A 27,765-nucleotide genomic window follows, 5' to 3' on the forward strand; every position below is an offset into this window, starting at 1 on the left:
AAGGGGGCACACAAGTCTTGCTCGGAGAAAGCAAGGAATGCTTGGAGGAAGCAAGGAATGCTTACATCAAGAGCATTTAAAATGCTAAGATGGCGGATCTTCAAGGTAAGGGCCTTTATGGGAAAGATTTAAGAAAAGGGAAATTATTTCACCAATCTCTCCTGTTCACAAGCATCATCAACCTTTTCTATCAACCTTTTCCCTTACCCATATGTAAGGTGAAGTTCACGAGCTTCAAGCTTCATTGTACAGGCTGAGACCAAGTGATGGGCATCAAGCTGATGGGGACCTGACGAGCTTTGATAGTACATGGAAGGAGGGCGTACTGCTAACTTGGCCTAACACACCTAGGGTCTTTACACAACACATTCTTGGGAGGGTCCTCGTCCATCACTCGCCACAGCCCATGACCATAGTAGGGGGAGGGGGTGTGTAAAGACTCTACTTATGGGTAGGGAGGGCAAGCTTGTGGCAGTGGGCAAAAGGAAAAGGTGTGGTGTGCAATGGGTGGACGTTGATGACGTGGTTTAAAAACCTTTTGAAAAGGAGTGGGCCCCACCATAAAAAAGATTGTGTGGGGCCAAACCCAATCCACGTCAGCAACGATTTTGACACGCAACACGTCGGATGTGGACGACGCCGCCACGCTGGCGTGACCTTCTTCTTATTACCTGCAATCCACAAGCTTCTCTTTTTAACGCCCGCCTAGCATACATGCTTGTGTTCTCCTCGCTTCTGCAGAGTCTCAGGATTCCCCTTCTCGGAAAAGCAGAAAAAAGCAAGGTACGTTTCATCTGCTAGGGTTGTTTTCAGCCGATTGAAACAATCGGCTCTTTAAATCGATTCTTTTCAACTTAAACACATCATTTTTTCGGTTTTATATCAAATTATACGAGTGGTTTTCGGCTATTGATTGATTTGAGAGAAGGAAATTTCATCTTACGTTATGGCGGTGTTCAATTGGTTGAAATAGGTGTGTTTCTGATTTGAGGATTTTTGCCATGGTGGTCTATAATCAATTGAGAGACTTGGGTTCTTGTAATAATTGATCAATTGGAGAGGTTTAATATGATTGTGCTAATACACCTACAGGATTGCATGCGTTATTGTATGTATAAAGGGTCTAATTTTCTTAATCTGATCTTTCCTGTAGCTGTAAGTAGCGTTAGAAACTCTGAAGGGTGCAGTTTCTTACACCTTCAGGATTTGAATATTTCATTTGGGCGGGAAATTTTGTCCAGACAGGCAGGCATGGATAGTATCAAGAAGACACCTTTTTTCCTGAATATCCATTTGTCTTTTCTTTAAAAAATACAAATAATCGCAATATTTTGCATTATTGCCCTTTTTAGCAGGTTTTCTTTAGCCGGATGGGTTTAACTATGATATGAGGAAAGAGTGGTAATTATGAAATTTTAGATCTTCAAAATGAATTAGGTTGCCCTTTTCTGCTTCCTATTCTTGACATGTTTAGAAAATAAAAAACTTAGGTTTTGGTGTAAAATTTATTTTTTTCTTCCAATATTATGGCTAGTATGGTGGCCTTGGATTGAGCCGGTTTTGATGTAATTTTTTCTTTACAAATCTTGTTTTTGATGCCTTGATATGTCTAGCGTTTGATTTTGTTTCCCAAGGTTCATGCATATGGTACTCCTAAATGATAATAATGGGTGAACAAATTTGTTTTGTCCAATGCAGAGTAGCTGAAGCACAGAGTGTTCAATTTGGTGCATCAGTGCGGGCTTTACGTGCACTGTGCTGTGTGAACAAGGGAGCTACTCCTTTTTTCACCCACAAAGCTTTGCAATTGCTACCCTTAGATTTCATTCTGCTCCTGCCATGAGTCACGCGTTTCGAGAGATCAATCGGGCCCTAAATTCTGATGAGAAGTTCATCCTTGTCACTGGTGGAGCTGGCTACATTGGTAGTCACACGGCTTTACAGCTCCTCAAGGCAGGCTACAAGGTGGTGATTGTCGATAACCTGGACAACTCTGTTGAGGATGCTGTCAAGAGAGTTGCAGATCTAGCAGGGGAAAATGGGTGTAACCTGTATTTTTTCCAGGTTCAAAAAAAGCTCTAAAATTTGATTTGGTTACTTAAGAAAAAAAATAGCAAATATATGTTAGTTAGCAATATTTATGTAGTCATTTCAAGTGAGAAAAGCTTCTTATGTATATATATCTATATACATATATGTATCTCTCTCTCTCTCTCTCTCTCTCTCTCTCTCTCTCTCTCTACGCGCGCGCACACACACACACACACACACACACACATATAAATGTGTGTGTGTTAAACACTAGCTCTAATTTTGTTGGTGATGTTTGCAGGTAGACCTTCGAAACAAGGACTTGCTCGAGAGGGTCTTTTCTATGGTCAAGTAAGTAATCATTACTTTCTAGTAATAGCAATATCTACAGAGTCTCTGGGGCACAGTAGTTTTGAAAATGAGAAAAAAGGTTAAAACAAAATTGAATTCCAATGTCATGTCATCATGCCACGTCATAGGTTAGTTGCATTCCACACACTTTTTTATTGGTAATATTTTATATTACTGTGTGGGAAACCTCGAAAGAGGTGATAACCCACCATGAAGTACAAAGAGAAAAAAACTACAACTGTAAGCTCCGGACAGGGAGGTCAGGAGTCCAAAGTATAGTGTAAAGGGAAAAAATTACAAGTCACCTGGAGGTGACCGGAGGATAACATCATCCAAAGCAATCCCTAAATTGGTTAACAGAGTATGCAATGGAATCCTAAATTACGTCCAGGCGGGAAGGAACGGGCTGCTCCATATCCCACAGCACACACACCCGGACATCTCTGCTGGCGACCAAAAAGTCCCGCTTCGGGATATGAAGAACACGCCCCAGAAGGGCGGCAATGGAGGGAACATGCGAGGGCAGTGCCTTCAAGGTAACCCAGACTGGACAATAACCAGCTGATAAACTGTGTCGATTGATGTGCAGTGGGCATAATAGAAGACCTTGCCCAAAAAGACAAAGGAAGAAATGCTGTTGCTGCTCACCGCAGCCGTCGACCATGCTCGTAGCATAGAGTCAGACATGACTCGCCCCATGAAGTAAATGTTAGAAGTCATCTCCTGTCTTTACCAGACACCAGGGCCTTTGTTGTGGGTGTGCCCGCCCCTTGTAGGTGTTTTCTCATTTTTCCTCACTCCCCGTATTTTCCCCCATTTTTCCCTATTTTTCTGTGGCTTGGGTGGCAGCCCTGTGGTGGCAGGAGGACCTCTGATGCTGGCCGACTGCATTTGTTCATGCTGGTGCTGGTTGATTGTTTTGCTTCAGGTCCACGACCTCCCACATGTGCTGGCCGACACCCCTGCAGCTGGCCGATTGCTTTTTTGGCTGGTCGTGGAGGTTTAGTGCCTGTCGGCTGCCTCTGGAACAGGCCGACTGCACTATGGGGGCCATATAAAATGGCCCCCCAGTCCCTTGTCACATTTGAATTGTATTCCGGGATCTTGTGTATATACAGTTATGTATATATGGATGTATATATATACATATATATATATACATATATATATATACACATATGTATATATGTATGTATGTATATACATACACCTCTCTCTCCATTGCTGTCTATTTTTCTGCACTTGCTCTTGTGTTTCCAGATTTGGTCATCATCTCCACTGCGTATTTTGACATGGTATCAGAGCTCTAGGCTCTTGATTGTTCTTGGGATTTGTGTGAGCAAGAGGGGGACTGTTGTGTTGCTGATTGGTGGACTGTTAGGGACTGTTTGGGAAGAGGAGAAGCAAGAGGACGGCGGGCTGATTTGCTGGACAGCCACTTGCAGTTGTAAGTTCTTCTTTGTTCCCACCCACCGACCCTTTTTCAGATTACATCCCCGCAATGGCAGATTTGTTAGAGATGGCTGAGAGGCATGTGAAGATCCCTACACTCCCCACGTTCCCGGTGGACTGTCCGTTGAACGGGAACAACTACGGCATGTGTGTTCTGGAGTCTTAAGGTTATGATGGAATCTGTTCTGGAGTCTTACGACCTTGCTGATTTCATCGTTATTGGGGTTCCACGGCCGGAAGTAGAGGAAGGGGAGTTACGTCACCCAAAAGGACCGGGAGGCACAGGCACAGTTGTAGGATCGTGTCAACGCGAGGGTCCGATCATTTATCTTCCTCAACTGCACACCGCAGGTAATCAATCATGTAAAGCATATGACGCTGGCCAGAGGTATATGGCAGCATTTCGCTTCTCTTTACAACAGTGTACCGCCCACCATGAAGAGGATTTCCTTGGAAGTACAGATGCGGGTTATGAGCCCTGCAAAGTCGTCGACGATGCGGGAGCATATTAACAAGCTGCAGGCTCTTCAGCAGGAAGTTCTTCAGGCTGGGAAGGAGATATCGTCAAAGGACATGGCCATAACGTTGCTATCGCACTTGCCCTCTCAGTACTCAGCATTTTACTCGTCTTTGATTACCAGTGGGGCAGGCTCAGCACCATCACGTGGGAGGAGCTTGTGCCCATGGTCTTGGACCAGGAGGAACGATTCACGAACCCTCCACAGGGCGGAGGTTCGGAGGCCTTAACTGGCCAACGGTCGAAAGGCCGTAACACGGGCAAAGGGAAGGCTTCTGAGAAGAAGTCCGACGCTGACCACAAGAAACTAAAGGCAGAGAGGACCTGTAATGATTGTGGCGAGAAAGGCCACTATTGGAGGCAGTGTCCCAAGCGGAAGACCAAGAAGGGTGAAGATTCCTCAGCAGCAAGCATGAAGACTCCGGCTTTTGTGCACTTGGAGGTGATGGACACCGATGTTTCATTTTCTTCAGGCAGGGAGGAGGTTGGAGGACTCTCCGCAACGGATACTCGGGAGTGGATTCTAGACAGTGGTGCTTCCAGGCACATGACTCCTTCCCGTTCAGATTTACAGGATCTCTGCAGGTATTCTAGTCACATTCTTACTGGGGATACATCCACTATACCAGTTCACAGTGAGGGCAGGTTGGAGATAGTTCCCGATGGTAGGGGGGGAAGCATTCCTCCCAGGTGTTGTATGTTCCCACACTTATTTTCATTTGTTGTCAGTGCATCAAGTTTGCAAGACTGGCGTACGGGTGGAGTTTTTTTGTTGCTCTCCGAGACAAAGCAACAAGCCAGGTAGTCTGAGAAGGTGGAGTGGAGAATGGAGTTTACAAGCTTTCAGCACTCTCTCTCCCAGGTCCTCAAGTCTGGGATGAGTGGCAGTCTGGTAATGGCCACTTAAGTGTGGATACGCTGCAGGTGCAGGCTTTCCGGGACCAGATGGAGGATAGCTTGCTAGTTGATGGCAGCAATTGGCAGGAACTTTCCAATATTGATGTTGGTGGTTCTTGTGTTTGTCATCAGTGTTGGAAACTGAACAGGTACTTATGCTCTGATGTCTCGTAGTATTCGGAACAAAGAAATTCCTGTAGATGAGGATGTTCTTTCCACGGGGACCTCTCGGAAAGCCAAGCAGGTGGTAGTTGATTACTTGCAGAAGGAGATGGATTCTCCAAGTTTTGTGGTTCCGGATTCAGAGGGGGTGGTTGACAGGTTTCAGAAGGCCTTGCATGATCTTCAGCAGGTTTCCAGAACTTGGCTTTGCACCGTAACAGGTGCTGATCCTTGTGAGCAGTGTGATGCCTCTTTGACTCGGAAGCAGAATGGTTCATTGATTTGGTTGGACACTAGATTGGACGGGAGCTCCTTGATGAGGCAGTTGAGCTCATGGTTGCAGATGACTCTTTGGGAGGCAGGATTGCGTATCTTGTGGTTTCTACAGCATGCGAAGGATCATGGACTCTTTTACACACGAGGGGGATTGACTCCACGGTTGGAGTGACTCAGATTGGGGAGGAGATCCGGACACGAGGAAATCTACTTCAGGCCCAAGAGCAGTTTTACGGAGCAGTAAGAGGCAGTCATCTTTTGCCTTGTCATCGACAGAGGCAGAGTACCGGGCTGCTTGTGAGGTGGTAAGGTTGCAGAGGTTGCATGGCAAGATTGGGCTTCCACTGGAGGAACCCACGGTCATCCAGAGGCACTTTGTTCGTGAACAGTTCGTTTTGCTGATGACATCTTGCTAGAGTTCTGTTCGACGGAGGACAGTACGGTGGACCTCTTCACGAAGTCGCTACCTCAGGATTTGCTCAGGTGGCACCCCAGCTCCCTGTGGTTGGTTTCACAGCCACGAGCTAAGAGGGGGTGTTAGAAGTCATCTCCTGTCTTTACCAGACACTAGGGCCTCTGTTGTGAGTGTGCCCGCCCTTTGTAGGTGTTTTCTCATTTTTCCTCACTCCCCGTATTTTTCCCCCATTTTTCCCTATTTTTCTGTGGCTTGGGTGGCAGCCCTGTGGTGGCAGGAGAACCTCTGATGCTGGCTGACTGCATTTGTTCATGCTGGTGCTGGCTGATTGTTTTGCTTCAGGTCCACGACCTCCCACACGTGCTGGCCGACACCCCTGCAGCTGGCCGATTGCTTTTTTGGCTGGTCGTGGAGGTTTAGTGCCCGTCGGCTGCCTCTGGAACAGGCCGACTGCACTATGCTGGCCATATAATATGGCCCCCCAGTCCCTTGTCACATTTGTATTGTATTCCGGGATCTTGTGTATATACAGTAGAGTTATATGCCTCTCTCTCCATTGCTGTCTATTTTTCTGCACTTGCTCTTGTGTTTCTAGATTTGGTCATCATCTCCGCTGCGTATTTTGACAGTAAAGCCATACACCCAATTGCTGTGCCTGCCGAATGCTGATGAGAAGAGGCTTGGGGGAGAGAACCTGACACAGCGAGGTCCCAACATCTGAAGACTCGAGCACTGAGTCAGCACAAAGGCGGCGAAGAAGGTCCTTCTGTAAGGATGAAGAAGACGCTTGCTTCGCTGTCTTGCCCGAAGGAGGAACAGGGGACTGTGATACGCTCCGCTTATTCCTTTCGTAACATCGAAGAGGTGCAGCCCAGGCAGGGAGAGGGAGAGGAGCCGATGTCGAGAAGACGAACTTGGCCGGAGAGTTTGTTGCAGCCAACTCCATGAAGACGGAGCTGCGAAAGGTGGAGCCAAGTCCATCGGTGCGGACCGACATGTATACCATTGCATTCCACACACACACATGGCTCTCTTCACTCCAAAGTCGCCATGATAGACTGTGCTCCACTCAAGGATAGCATAGGATTGCTCTCCAAGCAGGGCCTAACCTCCTATCAGATCAAATTACTATAGCCCTTTGAAGGTGGCCAACCATAGTGCAAAGATTAGAGCAGGTTTGCCTTCTCTATATTCAAGATGGGAAAAGAGCTGTCAACAGAACAAGTTCTCACTCCTCTTGGCATCATTTTCTCTGACACCCGGCAATTGGCCCCGCCCTTGGGGGGTTAGGTACCTGTTCTACATGTCAAGGCACCCAGGAATTTATGTACAGTTGCCCAGGGTTCAATTTGTGGAATGTGTTTTTTTTTTCCCGGCAGGAAAGAGATCGAGGTCTTCGAATTGCAGCCTCAACCATGCATGACACCAGTATTACCATTTACCTACAGCGGTCCTTGACCATGATCAGGCTTCATGCCAAGACTGCTTGTGCGGTAACCTCAGTTTGTGGAAAAAATCAGATAATGCAGCTCTGTCTATCCACCAGGTCTTCTACACAAATTGAAGACTTCCCTTTGCTGCTCACAACAATGAAGAAGAAAAGAGAAGGCCTGATTGTTGCAGGAAATTTGCCTAAGTTGCTGTTGCATGAAAAAAACTAGTGAGGATGGGGAAAGATGGGAGATTCACAACAGAGCTTAAGTGCAAAGGAAAGGAAAGGGGAAAAAAAAAAGGAAGGTTACCCAAAACAGAGCCAGAAAGGGTGGATGGTGGGCAGGAGGCAAAAAGGTGGAAACATACGTATAGAGGAGTGGCAGACAGCAAGCAAAACATTGGAGGTAGGCCTTAAAAAAGGATCAAGGGTGCCAAAGAAATAAGGCAGCAAGAGGGAAAATTTAAAAGTTGGAAAGAAGGATTCTAATGAACAGTGCATAGAGAGAAAGAGGAGGAAGGGGGAGTAAGGGTTCCGGCAGCAGTAACAGTAATTTGACAAGAGCTAGCAACTCCCTTTTGCCTTGTGCATGCAGCTGCTTCTCCCTGCCATTTTTTGGCTGTGCATGTTTGCTTGCAATGATGACAGAGGCTAATCAAAGGATGCACTTTGAATGTCTCATGATCTGTATGTTGTTCCTCTGGCAGGTTCGATGCTGTTATTCACTTTGCAGGCTTGAAGGCTGTTGGTGAGAGTGTGGCGAAGCCATTGTTGTATCACAGGAACAACCTTATCGGCACACTCAACCTCCTAGAAGTTATGAGTAACCATGGCTGCAAAAAGGTGAGGCCTTAATGGTTTCTTTCTGCTACTGAGATACATTCTTTATTACTTGCTCTTCTACCTGGACTGGGTCCACTCACTATTACTTACGTCTGTTGCATTCCCGGATCCACGATTTGTGCTTATGATCTGTATGGAACCTATTTGAACATTGCAGCTTGTATTTTCTTCATCTGCAACAGTATATGGCCAACCAAAAACTGTTCCCTGCACAGAAGATTTCCCATTATCAGCTACGAATCCATATGGGCGTACCAAGGTACCTAAATATGTTGCATATGTAAGGTTGTCTTAGCTCTTGTGTGCTATCATGTCTTGAGGGACTTATTTAGTTACATCTATTTGCACAGCTTTTTATTGAAGAGATAGCTCGTGACGTTCAAAAAGCAGATCCTGAATGGAGGGTTATCCTTCTCCGATACTTTAATCCAGTTGGAGCTCACCCCAGTGGGCTGATTGGAGAGGATCCAAGGGGAATCCCTAATAATCTCATGCCATTTGTACAACAAGTGGCCGTCGGTCGGCGAAATGAGTTGGCTGTTTTTGGAAATGATTATCCCACAAGAGATGGCACTGGGGTACGAACTTTTGATTCACTTTTTTCTTGCTGTTATAGAAATACTTTTGTCACTTGTAAATAGAATGATATGAATAGTGGACAACAATGTCACCCTTTTTGTATAGCTCGCCGAACCTGTGCCTCCTCTTCTCCTCTCTTCCCCTCCTTAATGCACCATTGCAGTGCGCACAGCCGTGCATTATAAAATGTGTACCATGATCTCTCTCTATTTCTTGGTCTATCTCTTCTTTGACAATTATCCGTACTTGGGATTCATGTGGTAGGCTCTTTGTTTGGATGGTTTTGCATCTTCATGGAGAGGGGTGGTGTGTTTCACCATTTCCGGAGGAATTCCCTTCATGTTAGTGTATTTCCAAGCAAAAACATCCTGAAATTTCTTGAGCAAGGCTTTCAAATATCCTTTTTTCTCTCCTTCTTGCTTAGAGGTGAGGTCTTTGGCAATAAAGACCGGCAAATGTGTAATCAGGTCTTTGGGGCAGATTGTGCATTACAAGCTTTTGAGCCTCTTAGTTCTTTCCTTTGGAACTCCTTCCTTGGCTTCCAGCAAACACACTCAAATGCAATCTCTTGGCAGCTGTTCTTATCGTGTAAACCAATTTTTGTCTTGTGGATAAAGGTACCTTTGAGTCAGTACTAAAGGCCATGGATTTATGCACACTTGTAGAGAGATGTGTCATCTATCAAGTGTGGTGCATGCTTGCAGGCCCCATTCTGTGACCTGTGGTATACTGTTCTCACCAGTAAATTTATGTACTTGAATTGAATTCTATCCATTGTCAATTTGTCCAACAGTCACATTGTGAAAAACGACTGTTGTGGGCTATATTGACTGTTAGCACTGCTCATTATCTTGTCCAAGATAGCTTTACAGTATAATTAATTGAATTGTTTTTTTGGTAGGTTCGTGATTACATTCATGTGATGGACTTGGCTGATGGGCACATTGCGGCTCTTCAAAAGCTTTTCACCGCACATGACATAGGTAAGATACTCAGCATTGTGTTACCATTTTTTTAATTTATACATCATCTACGGTTGAAGCTTATGCCTTTCTCAAATGAATCTGAATGCACAGTTTAAATGTTTCTTCTTTGCTAAACATGCACATATTGTTCACAAATGCTAAACAGAAATCTCACAGCACTCCAAGTGAGAGAGATACACATACCTTCTTAGGGCTGCAGAAGCCCTGCTTGAGTCACCGCCCTAGTTGAGTCCATACATACTATCTGGACAGATAACACCCGCTGCGGCCAGTGGAGGAAGCTCCAAGGAGGTTCGGATCGCATGTGTAGGCGGCGAGACACTTTCTTACACATGGCGATAGGGACCCTACAGGCCCCCTCTTTGGCTTCCCCTCACGGCCCCTTGTAGTTCCCTCCGAGAAGGCCAACCATACAAGGACTACCCCTCCCCAGGTTTTCTTCACCTCATTTGAGGATTTTGAGCTTGCACATGTAGCCTATGGTTGTTTGATCCTAGCTAAAAGAAGGATCTTTTCTCCGTAAAAAGAAAAAGAAGAAGGCCTAAGCTCGTTAATATGGTTAAAACCAATCTCTTGAGGTTCTTTCCAGACTCTCTCTGCTAAGGCAAAAGAAGCTTTCGATGATGTAGACCACTTGCGAACAACTTGTCTAGATTGGATGATGTTACCATTTCTGAATTTTATGGACTTTACAACCATTTATCAGGACACCCATGTCTCCTAAAATCCTTCTCGACTAGACCGCTTCACATGAAGCAAAGCATGCTGCTTTGTACTCAACCTATGTAGAAGAAAGTGCCACTATAGAGGCTGCTTCTTGCTGACCCAGGATGTAATTTCAGATCCAATAAGAAAACAGTAACAAGAAACAGATTTTTTGCTCTCTCTGTTGGGTAGGAGGGAAGCTAGCCTGCACACACACTCACACACAACCTCAAGCACAGAGAAACATGAGAGTGCTGGAAAAGATGTACTCAATAATGATATGAAATGAAAGTACAAGTGAGTACTAAAAGGCCTAGGGCAAAGTGCCCAACACACATAAGTGTGTTCACACGAGGAAAAAACCTGTGAGGAGGGAAGCTAACCTGCACACACACTCACACACAACCTCAAGCACAGAGAAACGTGAAGAGTGCTAGAAAAAACCTGTGAGGAGGGAAGCTAACCTGCACACACACGCTTACACACAACCTCAAGCACAGAGAAACGTGAGAGTGCTAGATGTACTCAATAATGATATGAAATGAAAGTACAAGTGAGAACTAAAAGGCCTAAGGCAAAGTGCCCAACACACATAAGTGTGTTCACACGCGAAAAAAACCTGTGTCTAATCACAGGGAAAAAGTACCCGTGAGTAAGCTGGGTTCACACCTGAACTAGCCGGGAGTGGACATGACCAACAAACCCCCCTCAAGTGAATGGTGTGAACGGGTAGCAGCAGGGTGATAAAGCTGTGAATGCTGCCCTGCACTATGCTCCACAGTAAGAGTGAACTGCAGTGCCAATGGAAAAAGCAAGCACTATATGATGGGGAAAGAGGAGAATCCCCAATGTCATAGTGCTAATGCTATAGCACAGTAGTACATAGATGCATCACCAGAAATGCATGGCAAAGATCATGTGGACATCAATTGCATCAAATCAAGAGGCATCACATAATACTGCCCTGAAGGCAAGCATCCAAATGCCAAGCTGAACTGCATGTAATCCACATCAATGCTCTGTAACTGCACCAGTGATAAGCATAAGAAGAGGTAGTAGATATACGCATGTGTAAAGGCAACAGGATCCAAAAGTCATGCCTGTGAGACATCAATGTAAGTTGCAAAAGTGAAACTCATCAATGGAGGATCCGATGAGGAAAAAAATCAGCAATGGTAGGACTGATAAAAGTAAAAATTCAGCAATGGGAAAAGCTGAAAATGGGGAGAAAAAGTGGGGACTCGAGGCGGGCATCAGCCAATGCTATGAGAGGATAGGTAAACTCTCAGTGATGCCATGATCAGTGGCATGTATGGCAAGTGTAAAGATGCATAATCCCACAATGAATAATATACATGTGACATGTCAAAACCATGAGAGCAAGCCAACACTAGCCAAGTGTGTAAAAGGCACTCCCAGTAAACATCACATGTGAGAAAGTGACAATGTCAACACTGTAGAAACAATCCCGCTACAAGGGAAAACAACATAAAAGGCATCTCCAGTAGACATCACATCAGAGAAAGCGTCTAGCATAGACCAGCATAAGGGTCAACAAGCACAAGTGACCATGAGGCATCACCAACTGCATGTGGGCAAGTAAAATCCCCCCCCTGAAATGCATCTGCTAGACAATGCATACCATGGAGTACAGACTATAAAGCTAGTTATCAAAAGCAATGGCATCAAAAGACATCTCTGCACGCGATGAAGATGTAAGGGTCAAGGCTAACACGTGTAGCCAAATTGGTCTGATCTGCACCTGTAGAAGAAGATGCCAGCTTCTTCGTTTTTTCACTCTCAATACGCTTCCTACATTCCTCTATGGTGTGCCCTGTGTTCCTGCAATAGTTACAACGCTTTTTCTTTTCAAGCTTGTCCTCAGTCTTGGGAGGATCCAATGGGCTAGGTTTAGGCCCAGATCTATTCCCACGAAAGGGAGCAACCATTGCTGACTCAGCAGACATCATGTTGTTCCTGTTGAAACGAGATTGCTCTTGAGTCTTCATTGAGCAAGAGAGTCACAAGGTTGTCAAAAGTGACCGCATTAGGTGCATTGCCAACCAACAACCGCAAAGTGGTACCAAATGTCTGATAAGAGTCAGGCAAACTACGCAAAACTATCTGAGCAAGATAGCTATCTGTCAAGACCTCATCAATGTTAATGAGCTGCTCTCGTAGGTCCTTCACATGCGTAAGGTACTGATCGATAGAATCACCTTCAAGCATGCGGTCAGTCTCAAGCTTGCCCCAAAGGTAAGCTACACGAGCCTCATTGCGACCTCAATACAACACCGCCAAGGTATCCCAAGCACCCTTTGTAGTGGTGCAAGAACGAATGTGCGAAATGATAAGCCTGCGGCACGAGAGAGCAATCCATGCATGGGCCTGAGCATCCCTAGCATCCCAAGTACGTTGCTACTGAGTAGGAGGAAGACGAGGAAGTGGACTTGCATGAGGGTGAGCGGGAATCACTTCACCTTCCGCTGGAGCAGGTGCAAGAGGACGCTCCTCAGTGCCATCCACATACAGCCATACATTTTTGGCAACCAAACCATGACGCATCATATAAGCCCACGTAGGGTAGTTATCCCCATTGAGCTTGTCCTCTTGAGATAGCATTCCAAAGAGGTCATTATTACTGTTGGCCATGGTAGCACAACAAATCTGTCACAAGTCGCCAAGAGTAGGCAATGCCTCGCAAAACCGTAAGAATGCGGGAGATAAATAGTAGGATAACCAATGGACTGAAAGGGAACTCCTTTACCACGAGAAATACATATGCATGTCCCAAATCTGCAAGTGTACTGTACAATGATGCAAATATGTCAAAGTGTCCACAATGGCATACATATACTGCACAGCAAACCACAAATGTATACATGTGCCGTGAGAAACACAATCAGCTAACACCTGTAAGAGCTGCAAGTGCGCAAATCCTGTATAAATCAAAGGTAAATTGGTCGAATGCTCCAAAAATGGGCTCAATGTAGAAAAGCCCTAATTTTTAGGTAGCCAATTAGACCAAATCTGAACCGAATCTGCACCTGTACATCTGCTGATGCGATTGTCACCTGTAGTACATCTGCTGATGCGATTGTCACCTGTACCAAATACTGCAATCTTACCAGAATAAGCTTCTTGAGGTGGCATGTGCTTCATTGTCTTTGTGTAACTCTTGTTAAAGGATATGCACTGCAGTGTTAACTGCCTTAGCCCAAAAAAGAATTTGGCATTTCTTTCCCTTAAAGCATACTCTATGTCATCACAACAATTGTGCGATTCTTGTCTCTACAACACCATTTATTGTGGAATATGAGCAATTGTCAAATCTTCAGCCTCTTTCCTGTCTTATTCTCTACTACCAAGCTATGCCATATTTTGAATATTCCAAAAGCTTCAGCCTTATATCCCAAAGAAAATACACCCACGTCTTCCTATTGAAGTCATCGATAGTAACAAATTGAAAGAACCACCCAATGCAATGGTTGGCATTTTACCACAAAGATATGCATGGATAGAAGCTCTAGAGGAGCCTTTATAGGATTCTCGCTTTTGGAAATGCATGCCAATGCTGCTGCTTGGCCATCATACAAGTTTCACACATTCTTCTCAGAAGCATTGTAGTCACCGAGGCCTCCCCCCTTGCCTTTCAAAACGCATCTCCTTCTCCACCGGCATTGTGTCAACATTTGATCCTTGTATGCTGCCCATATTTGTTCTCTTTTTATGGCCCTTGATTGTGGGCTGGCCACCCTATTTTTTCTCCATTTTTCCTCTACTTTCCCAACATTATTCCTAGGTCGGATCCTGTTATCCAGTCGGCCAGTCCATACCTATATAGGTGGGCTGGCCTCTCCCATTCATATGTTCATTAGTTGTGCTGTGTGTTTCGACATACTTGCTCCCTTTTGTATCCTTCACTTACTACAAGGTCTCTTGCTCGGGATTTTATTCACTGTAGTATATTCAACCTTTTGGCTTCATCTCTCTCTCTCTCTCTCTCTCTCTCTCTCTCTCTCTCTCAGTTCAGCACATTCTAGTGCTCCCTTTGCTTCCGCTCAGTGCACACTCTATCACATTGCACCAAACTCCTCAAAAGTAAGAGGCGGGTCGAACATACCTGCATGTTCAGCGAGGTCACCAAATTGTCGTACTTTGGGTGCAATACTCTGATGCACTTGCATGAAATGCTTGTCTGCTGCAAGCTGATTCTTAAGGTATTGTATCCTCGTCTGATTCCTCGTCACATATTGGTTCTTAAGAACTTGCCATGCTTCAAAAGCTATGGTAGTATGCTGAAGCGGAGTCATCACCGAATCAGTGACGATGGTGACAATGGCACATAACGTATTTGCATTCCTGCCTCCATGCCAAAGCGACAGCAAGCTCTGGCTGTTATGGTCTGTAATGGATCTATTGGATTTGGAGTAGGACACATCTTTCATCAACCCCTGTGGCGGTTTCCCACAACTCATATGAATCAAGAATGGACCTAATCTTGAACTTCCAAGAGTGTAATTTGTCCCATCCAGCTTTCCTTCACCAAACGGTGGTGGACAGGCATGGGCAGCTAATACCATGTAAGAAAACACAATAGCGAAAGCATGATCTTCACAATACAATTCACTGCATTGCAATGGAGAGTAAACACTATTACTGGTTGTAAACTTTGATTGACAAACTGATGGTGGTCTGCCCATCCGTGTGCTCTGGGTAAGGATCTTTGATGGTGATCTAGATAGACTTTGGATAGAGGATATCTTGCTTATTAAGCACTTGAACACAATGAACTTGATGATGAACTAAGGTTGCCAAACTAGTCTATATATAGTGCCCAGGGTCGGCATGGATGTAGGTTGGCTATGTCGGCCAAACCACAACTTGGTCCAAAATGACCAACCGACCATATCATCCAACTGGGACCATATTAGACTACTGAGACCGTGTGGACCCAACGGGCCTCGCAACCTGAGAACAAGGTGTTCTCGGTTTGTTACTAGCGCTCACTAATGTGGTCACGTAGCCCACACAAGCATGCATCCTACTTGGTAGAGTGTCAAGTCTACATAAGCTGCCTCCTAACCATCTGACCACATTTGGCCACCATCCAATGTCTAAATTGGTAGCTTGGGTGCTCACCACAAACGGCTAGTCCTCATATAAGAGGCCTTACATAATAGAGCACATTGTAACAACACGAGAGTGGAGCATTGAGCAAATGCTTTTCCATCTAGGGCATTGGATTGCGTGTGAAGAAAGGTTCCCAGGCTGCCTATACACATGTTGAAACCGGCCTGACGGGCGGTGAAACAAACACTCGCACATAAAACACTTCAACGCCATTGAAGACCTAGAAAAGGAAAACAAACAGGGGGAGCTAGAGTGCTCCTGCAAACAGTACACGGACATCGATTGGCCCCAAATCGCAGTGGCGCCCCTTGCGGTATTTCTTTAATTGATTATAAGAGCTTTGATTACAATGTAAGGCTGGGAACTCAGCCGACACAGTAGAACTCCTGAAGCCTGCAAAGAACCTGCATCATGGCTTCAAATCCACACGGAATCCCCAAACAAGTCCAGCCATTGTTCATATCAAAAGGCTCTCTCACATTGAGTCTGCATACAGAAGCTTTCTCCCGTGATCAGGGCTGCCACAACCATCCATAGCCTCTCACACTATGAACAGCATCACACCTTGACACATCCAGTGCTTCTGCATCACAACACAGACTCCCAAACTCTCTCAAAAGAGAACTCGTATCACAGCACCGCATACCATACAGTCGACACACCTGTACCAACCCTCTCTACCTTCCAAGGGTACTATCCATCTCTGTCATGGATTCCCTGTCCCCTGTCCAATCAGTAGCAAGGCTGTACCAAACATGTGTCCATTCCTGTACCTTCTGCCTGCATGTGACCTATCTCCTGGAGAAACCCAAAAACATGTTTCCTCAAGAAACCTACGACCTGTTTCCACATGAAACCCTTAGGCCTGTTTCCCTTTGAAACTTCTGTCCTGTTTCCATACAGAACCATTCATGGCACCATTCAACAACAGTGCCAACAACGGCATACATCTAGTTACCTGTTCCCTCATGAAACATCTGGAAACATAGAGATGCCCATAACTGTAGGTCCCTCTCTTCCTTTCTAGCAGGAAGAAAACAATCTACTCCATCAACACGCAGCCATGCGAGCTTGCATCACTCCCATGCCAAGAAACATAACCAAGTGACCTGTACTTGTAGCCAGAAACCCAAGTACATAGCTGAATTTGCAGCCAAACAAAAACAGCCCATAAACTGTCCCAAAACAGTCTTGAATCAAAAGCAAATAGAAGCTGAAAGTTCCATCAGTTGAATGCCATCGACATGATGTCTATGTTCATGAAAAAACCAGCCCCTGTCCACCTTTATGTCCAGAGAAACCAGCCCCCTGTCTTCTGCAAAAACACGCCCCCTCCAAAAAGCACCAGTGCTATTGGGTGTTTCATGGCAAGCAAGGGAGGGAAAGAGAGAGTTAAGGCGCATGTGCAGTCCCACTGTTTTCACCCAAAAAGCAAGCACAAGAAGACACTCAGCTGCGCCTGTATTCCCTGTAGCGCAGCCCGCCAGCAGTACCTTCCTGCTGTCCGTACAGGCCTGCAGTTACGGCCTGTACCAGCCGCCAGCCAACTTGCACAGTAGGCGTCTAAACCTGCAGTACCCGTACCCTGGTCGTCACCTCTGCATGTACATCGAGCCGCCAGTAAAACATGCAGCCGCCTGTTCCGTGCAGTACTCAACCTGCCGTTCTGTACGACCAGCAGTTCCATATGGGCACTCTCTACGCAGGTGTAGTTCCTTTCTCATCCACACAACCAACATGCACGCCCCCTCCAAAAAAGCACATGCGACCCATGCTGCAGCTCGACTCCCTCTAAGATAAGCATAAAGGCCACGATTATCCCCTAAAAAGGGTTCTTTTATTTTTAAAGGCTTTTAAACCTTTGTCCCCTCCAAAACCCTTTGTCCCCATGGGTTGTGAGAGAAGACTTTAATCACTTGGCCCCCTTCACACTTGGGGTTGTCCACACATGGGTTTACTTTTTGACTCCAACCTGATGCCATTCACACTATCCACCATGTCCCCGTGCACACCTGCATATTGTCCAGAGAAAAACACAGGGTCATGACATACCCCCCCTTGAAAAATGGCAAGCGTCCTCGATTGCACTCAATGGCACAGTAAGGCTTCTTATGAGCAAAGACTCCCCATATGACAAAAGCAATGGCCCTCACGTGCATCTAGGTGATGAAAAAAAAATCATCCTGCACAATAGGCCACACTGTCACGCCAAAGTGACAAACACCTCTTGCTTGTTCCTTCAGAACCTACAGCAAAAGTCTAAAACCAAATGGAAAGTCCAAAATTCTGCCTTGTGCTCCAAAATTCTGGTTCTTACTGTCTTTTTCTGGCTGCCCTCTTCTGGATAATCTCTGAGAATGTCCATGGCATATCCATGCACATGTCTGGCACTCACATCACCACTTGGAGGATAATCCTCCCTTGGAAACGTTGCCCGAGAACCTATCTTGCTCACAGGACTGCCATCCCCTCTGGCTTTGTGGAACACCACCAACAAACCTCCTGGGAGCTCTTTCCGATTCTGTGTTCCTTGCCTTGGGCTTCGCATCTTTGTACTTTCCTGTACCTTGGACCTGTACACCATCATATGGGACTGAATCAGTGTTTAGCTTTGCTGAGCCTGATGCTCTGATACCAATGTAACACGCGGAAGCTCTGGGGGTCTTCTTTCAGCCCTAAACACTCCTGGAAACATGCTGATGCAAAACGCAGACATGAAGAGAGAGTAGGGAGAGAGAGATATGCTGGAAATTCAGTATATATCATATAGTACAAAAAGGTAATCTTCTACAGCCCTAGGCTGTCTTCATAAAAAGGGTGATAAACACCAAAATCTGTCGTAGACTAAGGACCCTAAGGATCCACTCCCTAAAGGAATCAATGCCTAACACAATGAGCACCCTATGCCTTTTATAGGCTCTTGGATCATAGGAGTACTACAGTCGGTCAGCCGACTAGGCCTATTTTCTCCATAAATGCTGGTCGGCCATCTTGACTATGCTGGTTCTCCACAAACGCTGAAGCGCCTGCAGCCCTTTCTTCTGGTACAGCTGACAGCACCAGTCCTGGCAGCCGACAGCCTCTTCCATGCCATGCTCCAAGTCCAAAATTCTGCCTTGTGCTCCAAAATTCTGGTTCTTACTGTCTTTTTCTAGCTACCCTCTTCTGGATAATCTCTGAGAATGTCCATGGCATATCCATGCACATGACAACACTTCTCTCTGTCTTTGTTGGTGATTTGCATCAAGGTTTCTGTTGGGGTAAAGGCATAATGCCCACCCTTATAGTGTGTACAAGCCCATAAGTTATAGTACATAGTACACTTAGTACTTTAAAAGTACTAAGTGCACTATGTGTACTAGTGCAATACACATCTGTGATAGGGGAGTCACACACTCATACTTGATGAGTTGACTTATCCCCACAACTCTCTCTCTCTCTCTCTCCCTTGTGTTTCTCTGTGTATGTCTCCCACATAACCTAACCCTAATTCTCCCATCAACTGGTATCAGAGCTTTGGTCACCAGGTTCTCCTCCCTCTTCTGCTCTGCTCGCCGCCCCCCCCCTTTTGTGCTGGTCGCCTGCTCTTGGGCCTTTTGATTCCTGGTCGCCCTGCTGATTCCTGGTCGCCCTGCTCCTTGCAGCACAAAAGGGGCTGGCCAACCAGCTGCCCACGCAGCCAGCCCACGTGGCTGCCCAGGCTGCCCAACCATCAACTGGCGAAGAGGCCAAAGGCGAAGCTAGGCGAGCGAAGAGGTGAACTCAGGCGATAAGCTTGTTGCGCTTTGTGGCCACCAGCGGCTGCTGCTGTAGGTGGGTGGCGCTCATAAGCGAGCGAACATAGCCAAGGCAGCATAAGCAGGCAATTCTAGGCCAGCTTGGCGCTAGGCGAAACAGTCTCATCCGCAAGGTGAGCGAAGCGCACAGCACACAGGCGAAGGCGAGCTCATAGCGAATACGTCAACATACGCTAATCGTGTAGCGTGGCTGAGGCAGCGAGGAGGCTAGCGCTGGGCGTTCATACGCTAAGCGAAAGCAGAGAAGGAAGACCTCCTATGTTGTGAAGCTACCTCAATAAGCTCACCCTGAAGCAAGGCAGCATACTCGCATGGAGTTCCAGCGCACAGCAGAGAAGAGCCAACACCCTGGAGCATGGATTCACAAGCTGTAGCAGTGAAATCACCCCCTTCTGCAACAGAGCATCAAATTTCTGCATCAGCACCAAATTCATCAACCCGCCTGCAAATCAGAGAAAAAATCAGAAAATTGCAAGGTATTTTCCTCTTTTTTTTTTTGGGATTTGCAATTGAGCAGGTGCAATCATCAATTGAGCAGATACAGGTGCCGAATTGCTCAATTTTGAGCAAAATTGGCAAAATTGGGTGACATTGGTCACAATCAGGATCAATTTGCAGGAAATTGGATGTCGAAATTTGGGGCTTTTGATGTAATTGTGCAATTAAGCACTCATACATGCTGTATGATGTGAGAAATCGCACATTTGGGCAAAATTGCAGCAAATTGCAGTGCAAATCAAGGGGCTTTTGTGCCGATTTGGTTGATTTGCATGCAGGCAATCGCATTTGATGCTGTGGATAATGTGTTGATGCCTTACAAGCACTCAATGTGCCTGTAAATCAAGGGGCTTTCATGTATTGGATGTATATGTGGCCAGGGGGAAGCATCGTGAACACTCTGGATGCCTTCATGTGCGTCAATGTACCATGTATGATCAGAAATTGATCTTAAATCAAGGGGCTTTTCAAGTTTGTATGCTTGTTGAGCTTGGCAAAGCAGCAGGCAAGACATTTATGCCTTGAATCCTCAAAAATCAGCTTGCAGTCAATGGGCTTTTGCCCAATTTCTGTTCGGGACTGTTGTATGCAGTGTTCGGGACTGTAAAAGTCCGATTTTCACTCATTTGGACAGCCAGGAGAGCATTTATTGCTGTTGTACCTGCTGGTACAGATTTGGCACAGCTTTGTGCAAGTTTTGGCATGGCTGTACACTGTTTTGAGTGACCAAAAGGTTCAATTTCAGCTGCTGTACTTGCCGGTACAGGTTTGGTACATCATTGGTGAGCACTTGGTACTGCTGTACAGTACTTTGGAAGGGCAAAAGAGCACATTTAAGGTGCTGTCCAAAATCTGCAGCAACCAGATTTTGGTGTTTTCATCACATAAAGTGGGAGAAAAGTTGCATTCTTGCTTCCGCAGTGGGAGATAAAGCTTGGGAGAAAAAACTGTGAGCACTTTGTGTGCTTTTGGTGCAGTATTTGCACATTTTGCAGGGAGTCAGGCATTTACAGGTTGCATTTTGCTATGGCAACCACAGGTGAGAGCTCTTCATTGCTTCACATCAAGAAGCTTGAAGGCTCGCATAACTATGATATTTGGCAAACCCAGTGCTACAATGTGTTGCTCCAAAAAAAGCAGCACAAGCCTATCAAAGAAAGGGGTGTAATGCCCGCTTCTCTTACTGCTGAAGAGTGGGAAGATATGGATGAGCTGGCAAGATCTACTATCATGTTGTCTGTGTCAGACTCTTTACTTTTCAGCATTCGTGAAGAGAAGACAGCTTGGGGAATGTGGCAGAGATTGCAGGACTTGTATGCCCAACAAAGTGCCTCAAGCAAAGTGTATTGGTTGAAGAAACTCATAGGCCTTCAGATGAAGGAAGGGGCTTCTATGACAGCCCATCTAAATGAGTTTAATGGTATTGTCAGCCAGGTCATCAATCAAAAGTTGGCCATGGACGATGAGTTCAAAGCCACTTTTTTGTTATGCACTTTGCCAGAGAGTTGGGACACATTCAGGACAGCCACTAGCAATTCGAATGCTATGCTGTCATATGTAGATGTTGAGGGTGCTCTTCTTCAAGAAGAGATGAACAGGAAAAACAACTCTGTTGGAAAGTCCAATGCAATGAATGCACGTGGGAGATCCCAGCAAAGGGGGAAAAGCCAAGAAAGGGGAAGGAGCAAGTCTCGCTCCAAAAAGGATTTGGAATGCCATTATTGTGGCAAGAAGGGACACATTAAAAAGCAATGCTACAAATGGAAAAATGATCAAAAAGAAAAGGGAAAAGGCAAAGACAAAGAGAAGGATGAAGCCAAAGATGTAAAGCCAAAGGGCAAAAGTGGAGTCAAGATTGAAGAAATCAATGTGTCACATGCAGGTGGCAGTGAGGATGAGGTCCTATTTACGTCTTCACTTGATGCCCATTCACTTCTTACAGGTGGTCATGGTATGCACTCATGGATCATTGATTCAGGTGCCTCCTTTCATGTCACAGGTTGCAGAGACTTGTTTGTCAGGTATACTGCTGGCAATGAAGGAGTGGTTTATTTGGGTGATAACCATGCATGCAAGATTCTTGGCAGAGGTGATGTGAGGCTTGTGTTTTCAGATGGCTCACAGCTTATGCTCCATGATGTCAGGCATGTGCCTGAGATCAAAAAGAATCTGCTTTCTACTGGACAGCTTGATGATGCTGATTATGTTACCACATTTGGTCGTGGAAAGTGGAAGATTAGTAAGGGCTCACTGGTTGTTGCCAGAGGCTCTAAGGTGGACACTCTTTACTTTATGCATGCAGGTGTTTGTCACCATGCTAATGTAAATGCAACCGAGCTGCCGGAAATCTCTATGTGGCATAGCCGGTTGGGACACATGAGTGTCAAAGGAATGGAGCAATTGTCTCGTTTGGGTTACTTGCCTTCTCTAAAGTTTTCAAGTTTTCAGTTTTGTGAGCATTGTATATATGGCAGGCAACTGCAGTGCCCCCACAAGAAAGCTCTTGGACAGAAAGATGCTCAGTTAGAGCTTGTGCATACAGATGTATGTGAGATGCCTCAGCTTTCTTTGGGAGGGGCAAAATATTTTGTGTCTTTTATTGATGATGCCACACGTAAGGTGTGGGTTTATCCTCTTCGTTTGAAGAGTGATACATTCTCAGTGTTTGAGAAGTTTGTTGCTCTTGTTGAGAATCAAACTGACAAAACACTGAAGGCTTTGCGTTCCGACAATGGTGGAGAGTATATGTCCAAACAGTTTCAGGACTTTTGTGATGCTAAAGGCATCAAGAGGGAGCTCTCTACTCCTTATGATCCTCCACAAAACGGGACAGCAGAGAGGATGAACAGGACCATTCAGGAGAAGGTCCGTTCTATGTTGTCACATGCTGCATTACCTCATGGTTTTTGGGCTGAAGCTGTTATGACAGCCGTTCACCTTATAAACAGGTCACCTAACACGAGGCTTGGTGGGAAAGTGCCAGAAGAAGTATGGACAGGGAAGCCTCCGTCATACAAGCACTTGAGAGTGTTTGGTTGCGTTGCGTACGTGCACATACGCAGGGAAATGCGCACCAAACTTGATCCTCCTAGGATATGGTGACAGAGGTGAAATGGGGTATAGACTTTGGGATCCCATGAATAGAAAGATCATACGCAGCAATGATGTCATTTTTGATGAAACATGCATGTATAAGGAGCCTGCAAGGCAACAGGAGCTTGGCAGAGTCATCTTTGATGATGATGGACATCATGGACAACAACAAAGGGCTGTAAATCAGCCATTACAGCAGGAAAACCAGCCCTTAAATGGTGCTGAAAATGGTCCAAATGGACAGCCAGAGATGGCAGAAGATATCCCTATGGATATACCACAGTTAGAGGAGATACCGGGCATGATTTTTCAGCCTTATGGCATGGAACAGGAGCCACCAATGGGTGATATGCAGGCTGGACAGCAACCTGCAAATGATGGTCATTGGGTACGGAGGTCCACAAGACCCTCCAGAGCCCCTGACAGGTTTGTTCCAGGGGTTGACTATTTGATGCTTACTGACTGTGGGGAGCCCTCATGTTATAAGGAGGCTTTACAGAGGGCAGACAAAGCTCTATGGGAGCGTGCCATGAAGTTAGAGATGGATTCTCTGCATAAAAATGAAACATGGAAGTTGGTGCATTTGCCTGCAGGCAAGAAGGTTTTGCCATGCAAGTGGGTATACAGGCTCAAAGTTGCACCAGATGCAAAGCCAAGATACAAAGCCAGGTTAGTGGCTAAGGGCTTTAAGCAGGAATATGGTGTGGACTTTGATGAGATCTTCTCTCCAGTGGTCAAAATGACCACACTTAGAGCTGTGTTGGCTTTGGTTGCGCATGATGATCTGGACTTGATTCAGATGGATGTGAAGACTGCTTTTCTTCACGGTGATCTCCATGAGGAGATATATATGCAGCAGCCAGAGGGTTATGCAGTAAGTGGAAAGGAGAAGCTTGTATGCAAGCTGAAAAAGAGTCTTTATGGACTCAAACAGGCACCAAGAGAATGGTATCATAAATTTGATACATTCATGAAATCACAGAAATTCAGGAGAAGTGACATAGATCACTGCTTGTACACCAAGAAAGCTTTGGATGGCAGTCTATTGATCCTCATCTTGTATGTTGATGATATGTTGATTGCCGGGAAATCTCGTAAAGAGATGGATGCCTTGAAGCAGAGGCTGCATCAAACCTTTGATATGAAGGATTTGGGTGATGCAAATCACATCTTGGGTATGCGGATACTTCGGGACAGAAATCAGCATGTGTTGTATTTGTCTCAGAAGGAATACATTGGCAAAGTTTTGCAGAGGTTCAATATGGACGGGGGGAAGAAGACTAGTACTCCTTTGCCTCCATATGTGAAACTCAGTGCTATGGACAGCCCACAGTCGGATAGAGACAGGGCTGATATGGCCAAGGTTCCGTATGCTTCAGCTTGTGGCAGTCTCATGTATGCCATGGTTGCTACTAGGCCGGACATTGCATTTGCAGTGGGAGTGGTTTCTAGATACATGGCCAACCCTGGCAAGAAGCATTGGGAAGCAGTGAAAGGTGTCATGAGATACCTGAAGGGCACACAGGATATGTGCATATGTTTTGGCAAACAGGATGCATTAGTGCATGGTTACACGGATTCGGATTATGCCGGTCATCCAGATAACCGGAAGTCTACTACCGGTTATGTATTTACATTCACAGGAGGTGCTGTGTCATGGATATCCAGGATGCAGAAGTGCACTGCCTTATCTACTACAGAGGCCGAGTATATTGCAGCCACAGAGGCTTGCAAGGAGGCATTATGGCTATCTCGGTTAGTGGTTGATTTGGGCTATACAGGGGATATTCCATTGTTGCATTGTGACAGTCAGAGTGCCATCCAGTTGGCAAAGAACCCTGTCTTTCATGCAAAGACGAAGCATGTGGATGTGAAGTATCACTTCATCAGAGAGGTGATAGAGAACAAGCAAATTCAGCTTGTTAAGATTCATACGGATGACAACCCGGCTGATCTGTTGACAAAGAGTTTGCCTCCGGAGCGGTTTGCTCATTGTTGCAGACACTTGATGGAGGCCAGTTTCAGCCTTGATATGGCCTTGTATATTATCATGTACATGCTGATTTTTTTTCTTTTCCTTTACTTAAGGGCACTTTGCCTTTAAGTGGGAGGTTGTTGGGGTAAAGGCATAATGCCCACCCTTATAGTGTGTACAAGCCCATAAGTTATAGTACATAGTACACTTAGTACTTTAAAAGTACTAAGTGCACTATGTGTACTAGTGCAATATACATGTGTGATAGGGGAGTCACACACTCATACTTGATGAGTTGACTTATCCCCACAACTCTCTCTCTCTCTCTCTCTCCCTTGTGTTTCTCTGTGTATGTCTCCCACATAACCTAACCCTAATTCTCCCATCAGTTTCTATTCAGTTACTTAGGGCTAAAAGAAGACACACAAAGCTTCCACGCATGTGACATTGGTATCAAAGCATCAGGCTCAGCAAGGATAAGTGCTGAAAGTGTCCCAAGAAGGTGCACAGGTCCAAGTAGGGTAACACAACCAAGGTAGAAATCCCATGGGGCTGGTCGGTGTCAGCAAAACCCAAGAGAATGGCAGCCCTGAGAGTCGGATGTCATTTGAGGCATACTAAGGAAGGCTCTCGGGAAAACGGTTCCAAGGGGGAGGAGCAAGGATGCTGTGAACAACTTCGGTAAAGAGACCATTGTAGTGTTCAAGGACAGGGCATGAAGGCAAGGGGACAAAGTGGAATAGATGCACAGATGTCAACACCAGATCTGGAGTGGAATTGGAGACATGGCAAGGTTTTTAATGAAAAAGTTGCCAGGAAGGAAGGACGATAGATTTGGTAGTCTAGGAGGAGTGACAGTCATCCAAGGTCAAAGGTTGGAATCCCGTCATCAAGTTTAGCAGGAGGGGATGTCATGTGCACACATAGACCTGATTTTCCAAGGCTAGTCTTGGATTAGGCAGCAGATAAACAGTAGGATCAGGGTAGTAGCAACCTTGGCAAGCACTGGAAGGCAACTAGATGGACCAAGGACCAGTCGGCCAGACATATGAGGAGTTGTACTTCTTGTCGGCTGAATATTGGGATTTGTTTGTCCATAGAGCTGGCCGACCATTTGTCCATAGAGCTGGCCGACCAGCAGTCGGCCAGTTGGATTTGCTTCCACAAGCCTATAAAAGGCAAGGCTTTGCTCATTTGTGAGCATCTGACCCTCATAGTTGGGGCAGGTCAAGAGTCAGTTTCTAGAAGGTCTTTATGTTATTTTTTGGAAGGCCAAGGGCCATAGAGTCTTGTACAATCCTATGGACAGTTTTGTCTACTTTATAATATACTGAAAATATAGCTCTCTCTCTCTCTTCTCTCTGTCTTTGTTGGTGATCTGCATCAAGGTTCTTATTCAGTTACTTAGGGCTGAAAGAAGACACAAGAGCCTCCGCGCATGTGACAAGTCTGGACTCCCCATTCTTTGATCTCTCTTGGCAAGAGATCAACTGCATCATCCACCTAAACTTGACCGGTTTCACATGATTTGGACATGGGTGTTCCCATGCTGAACTTGGGATGGTCAGAGCGGCAAGAAAGGAAGGAAAATGGGTGGTCCTCCAGGAGGGCAGATAGTTCAACAAGCTGAAGTGATATTTCTGTATGTGGTGTCGATCCTGTAGGCACTTAGCTTTTTTTGTCATTGTGTGATGAGGCCTTACACGATCTCCACTTTGTACTGGTCCCATAAACCATCTTTTAGCCTCCCGTAGATGTTAAAAGAATCTTTCTTCCTGTAACATGCAACCTCAATAGGTTTGATGAGGTGATGACATGGTTTGCTTCTACCTGTTGATTTTTCTTCAGGTTGCACAGTTTATAACTTAGGAACTGGGCGAGGTACTTCAGTATTGGAAATGGTTGCTGCCTTTGAGAAAGCATCCGGGAAGGTGTGTGTTGCTTAATAACCTTGAGGCTTAATCTTGGATCCCTTTTATTGACATATGCAGCTTTTCCAGTATATTGAATTGATTTAAATGTCATTACTCTTAGCAGAAGATACCTCTAAAGTTTGTTGATCGCCGGCCGGGAGATTGCAGCGAGGTGTATGCTTCCACTGAAAAAGCCGAAAGGGAGTTGCAATGGAAGTAAGCTTTCACCATTTTCATGATCATATGGATGTCAAGATAAGAGCATGGGATCCTTACATGACTAAATAATGAAAAGATTCCTAAATTGTGATGCCATTTTGTTGCAGGGCTCGATATGGGATAGAGGAGATGTGCCGTGATCAATGGAACTGGGCCAGCACAAATCCGTGGGGCTACAGGCCTCCTGAATCAAAAAACTAACAGAATTTTTATGAGACAATTGGCTTGATAATTTTACATCTCCTTTTCAAATATAAGCATATGTATAGCAACAGTCGAGAGTTGGTAGAGTATGAAAGTTTGTATAGAAACCTTTCAATGACAAAGACTGTAAGCTTAAGGCCCTTGTAGTTTTTTCTATGTGCACCTAATTAGTCTACTGTTAGTACCAAGGAGAAATACTTGAGGTCCTAGTCACTTATTTGTGATCAAGGTGGGACCTTGACTTTGTAAAAGATAGATTAAATGAATTCATATCAATTGTCCCTAAA

The 27,765-nt window shown here is 45.5% G+C and overlaps 1 protein-coding gene across 1 annotated transcript; it reads left to right on the forward strand.

Moving 5' to 3' along the window:
* The first annotated feature begins 646 nt into the window (after positions 1-646).
* LOC147625625 (UDP-glucose 4-epimerase GEPI48-like) lies at positions 647-27,765 on the forward strand. The gene is made up of 10 exons (XM_086817140.1): positions 647-783; positions 1,699-2,064; positions 2,333-2,382; positions 8,241-8,376; positions 8,534-8,635; positions 8,727-8,954; positions 9,857-9,938; positions 26,991-27,073; positions 27,180-27,271; positions 27,382-27,765. Exons 2-10 carry the CDS (start codon positions 1,840-1,842, stop codon positions 27,473-27,475), a joined length of 1,092 nt encoding a protein of 363 aa, XP_086673266.1. The 5' UTR covers positions 647-783; positions 1,699-1,839; the 3' UTR covers positions 27,476-27,765.

Source organism: Cibotium barometz, chromosome 23 (genome assembly GCF_041138505.1).
Source record: "Cibotium barometz isolate CiBa-2024 chromosome 23, ASM4113850v1, whole genome shotgun sequence".
NCBI classification, from domain to species: Eukaryota; Viridiplantae; Streptophyta; class Polypodiopsida; order Cyatheales; family Cibotiaceae; genus Cibotium; species Cibotium barometz.

What these genes read in the sequence shown, in the direction of transcription:
- LOC147625625 (XM_086817140.1), top strand. Translation starts at nt 1,840, where the DNA reads ATGAGTCACGCGTTTCGAGAGATCAATCGGGCCCTAAATTCTGATGAG. An exon ending in GTAACCTGTATTTTTTCCAG is followed by an intron (nt 2,065 to 2,332) that starts GTTCAAAAAAAG and finishes TGATGTTTGCAG; the next exon opens with GTAGACCTTCGAAACAAGGA. An exon ending in CCACAAGAGATGGCACTGGG is followed by an intron (nt 8,955 to 9,856) that starts GTACGAACTTTT and finishes TTTTTTTGGTAG; the next exon opens with GTTCGTGATTACATTCATGT.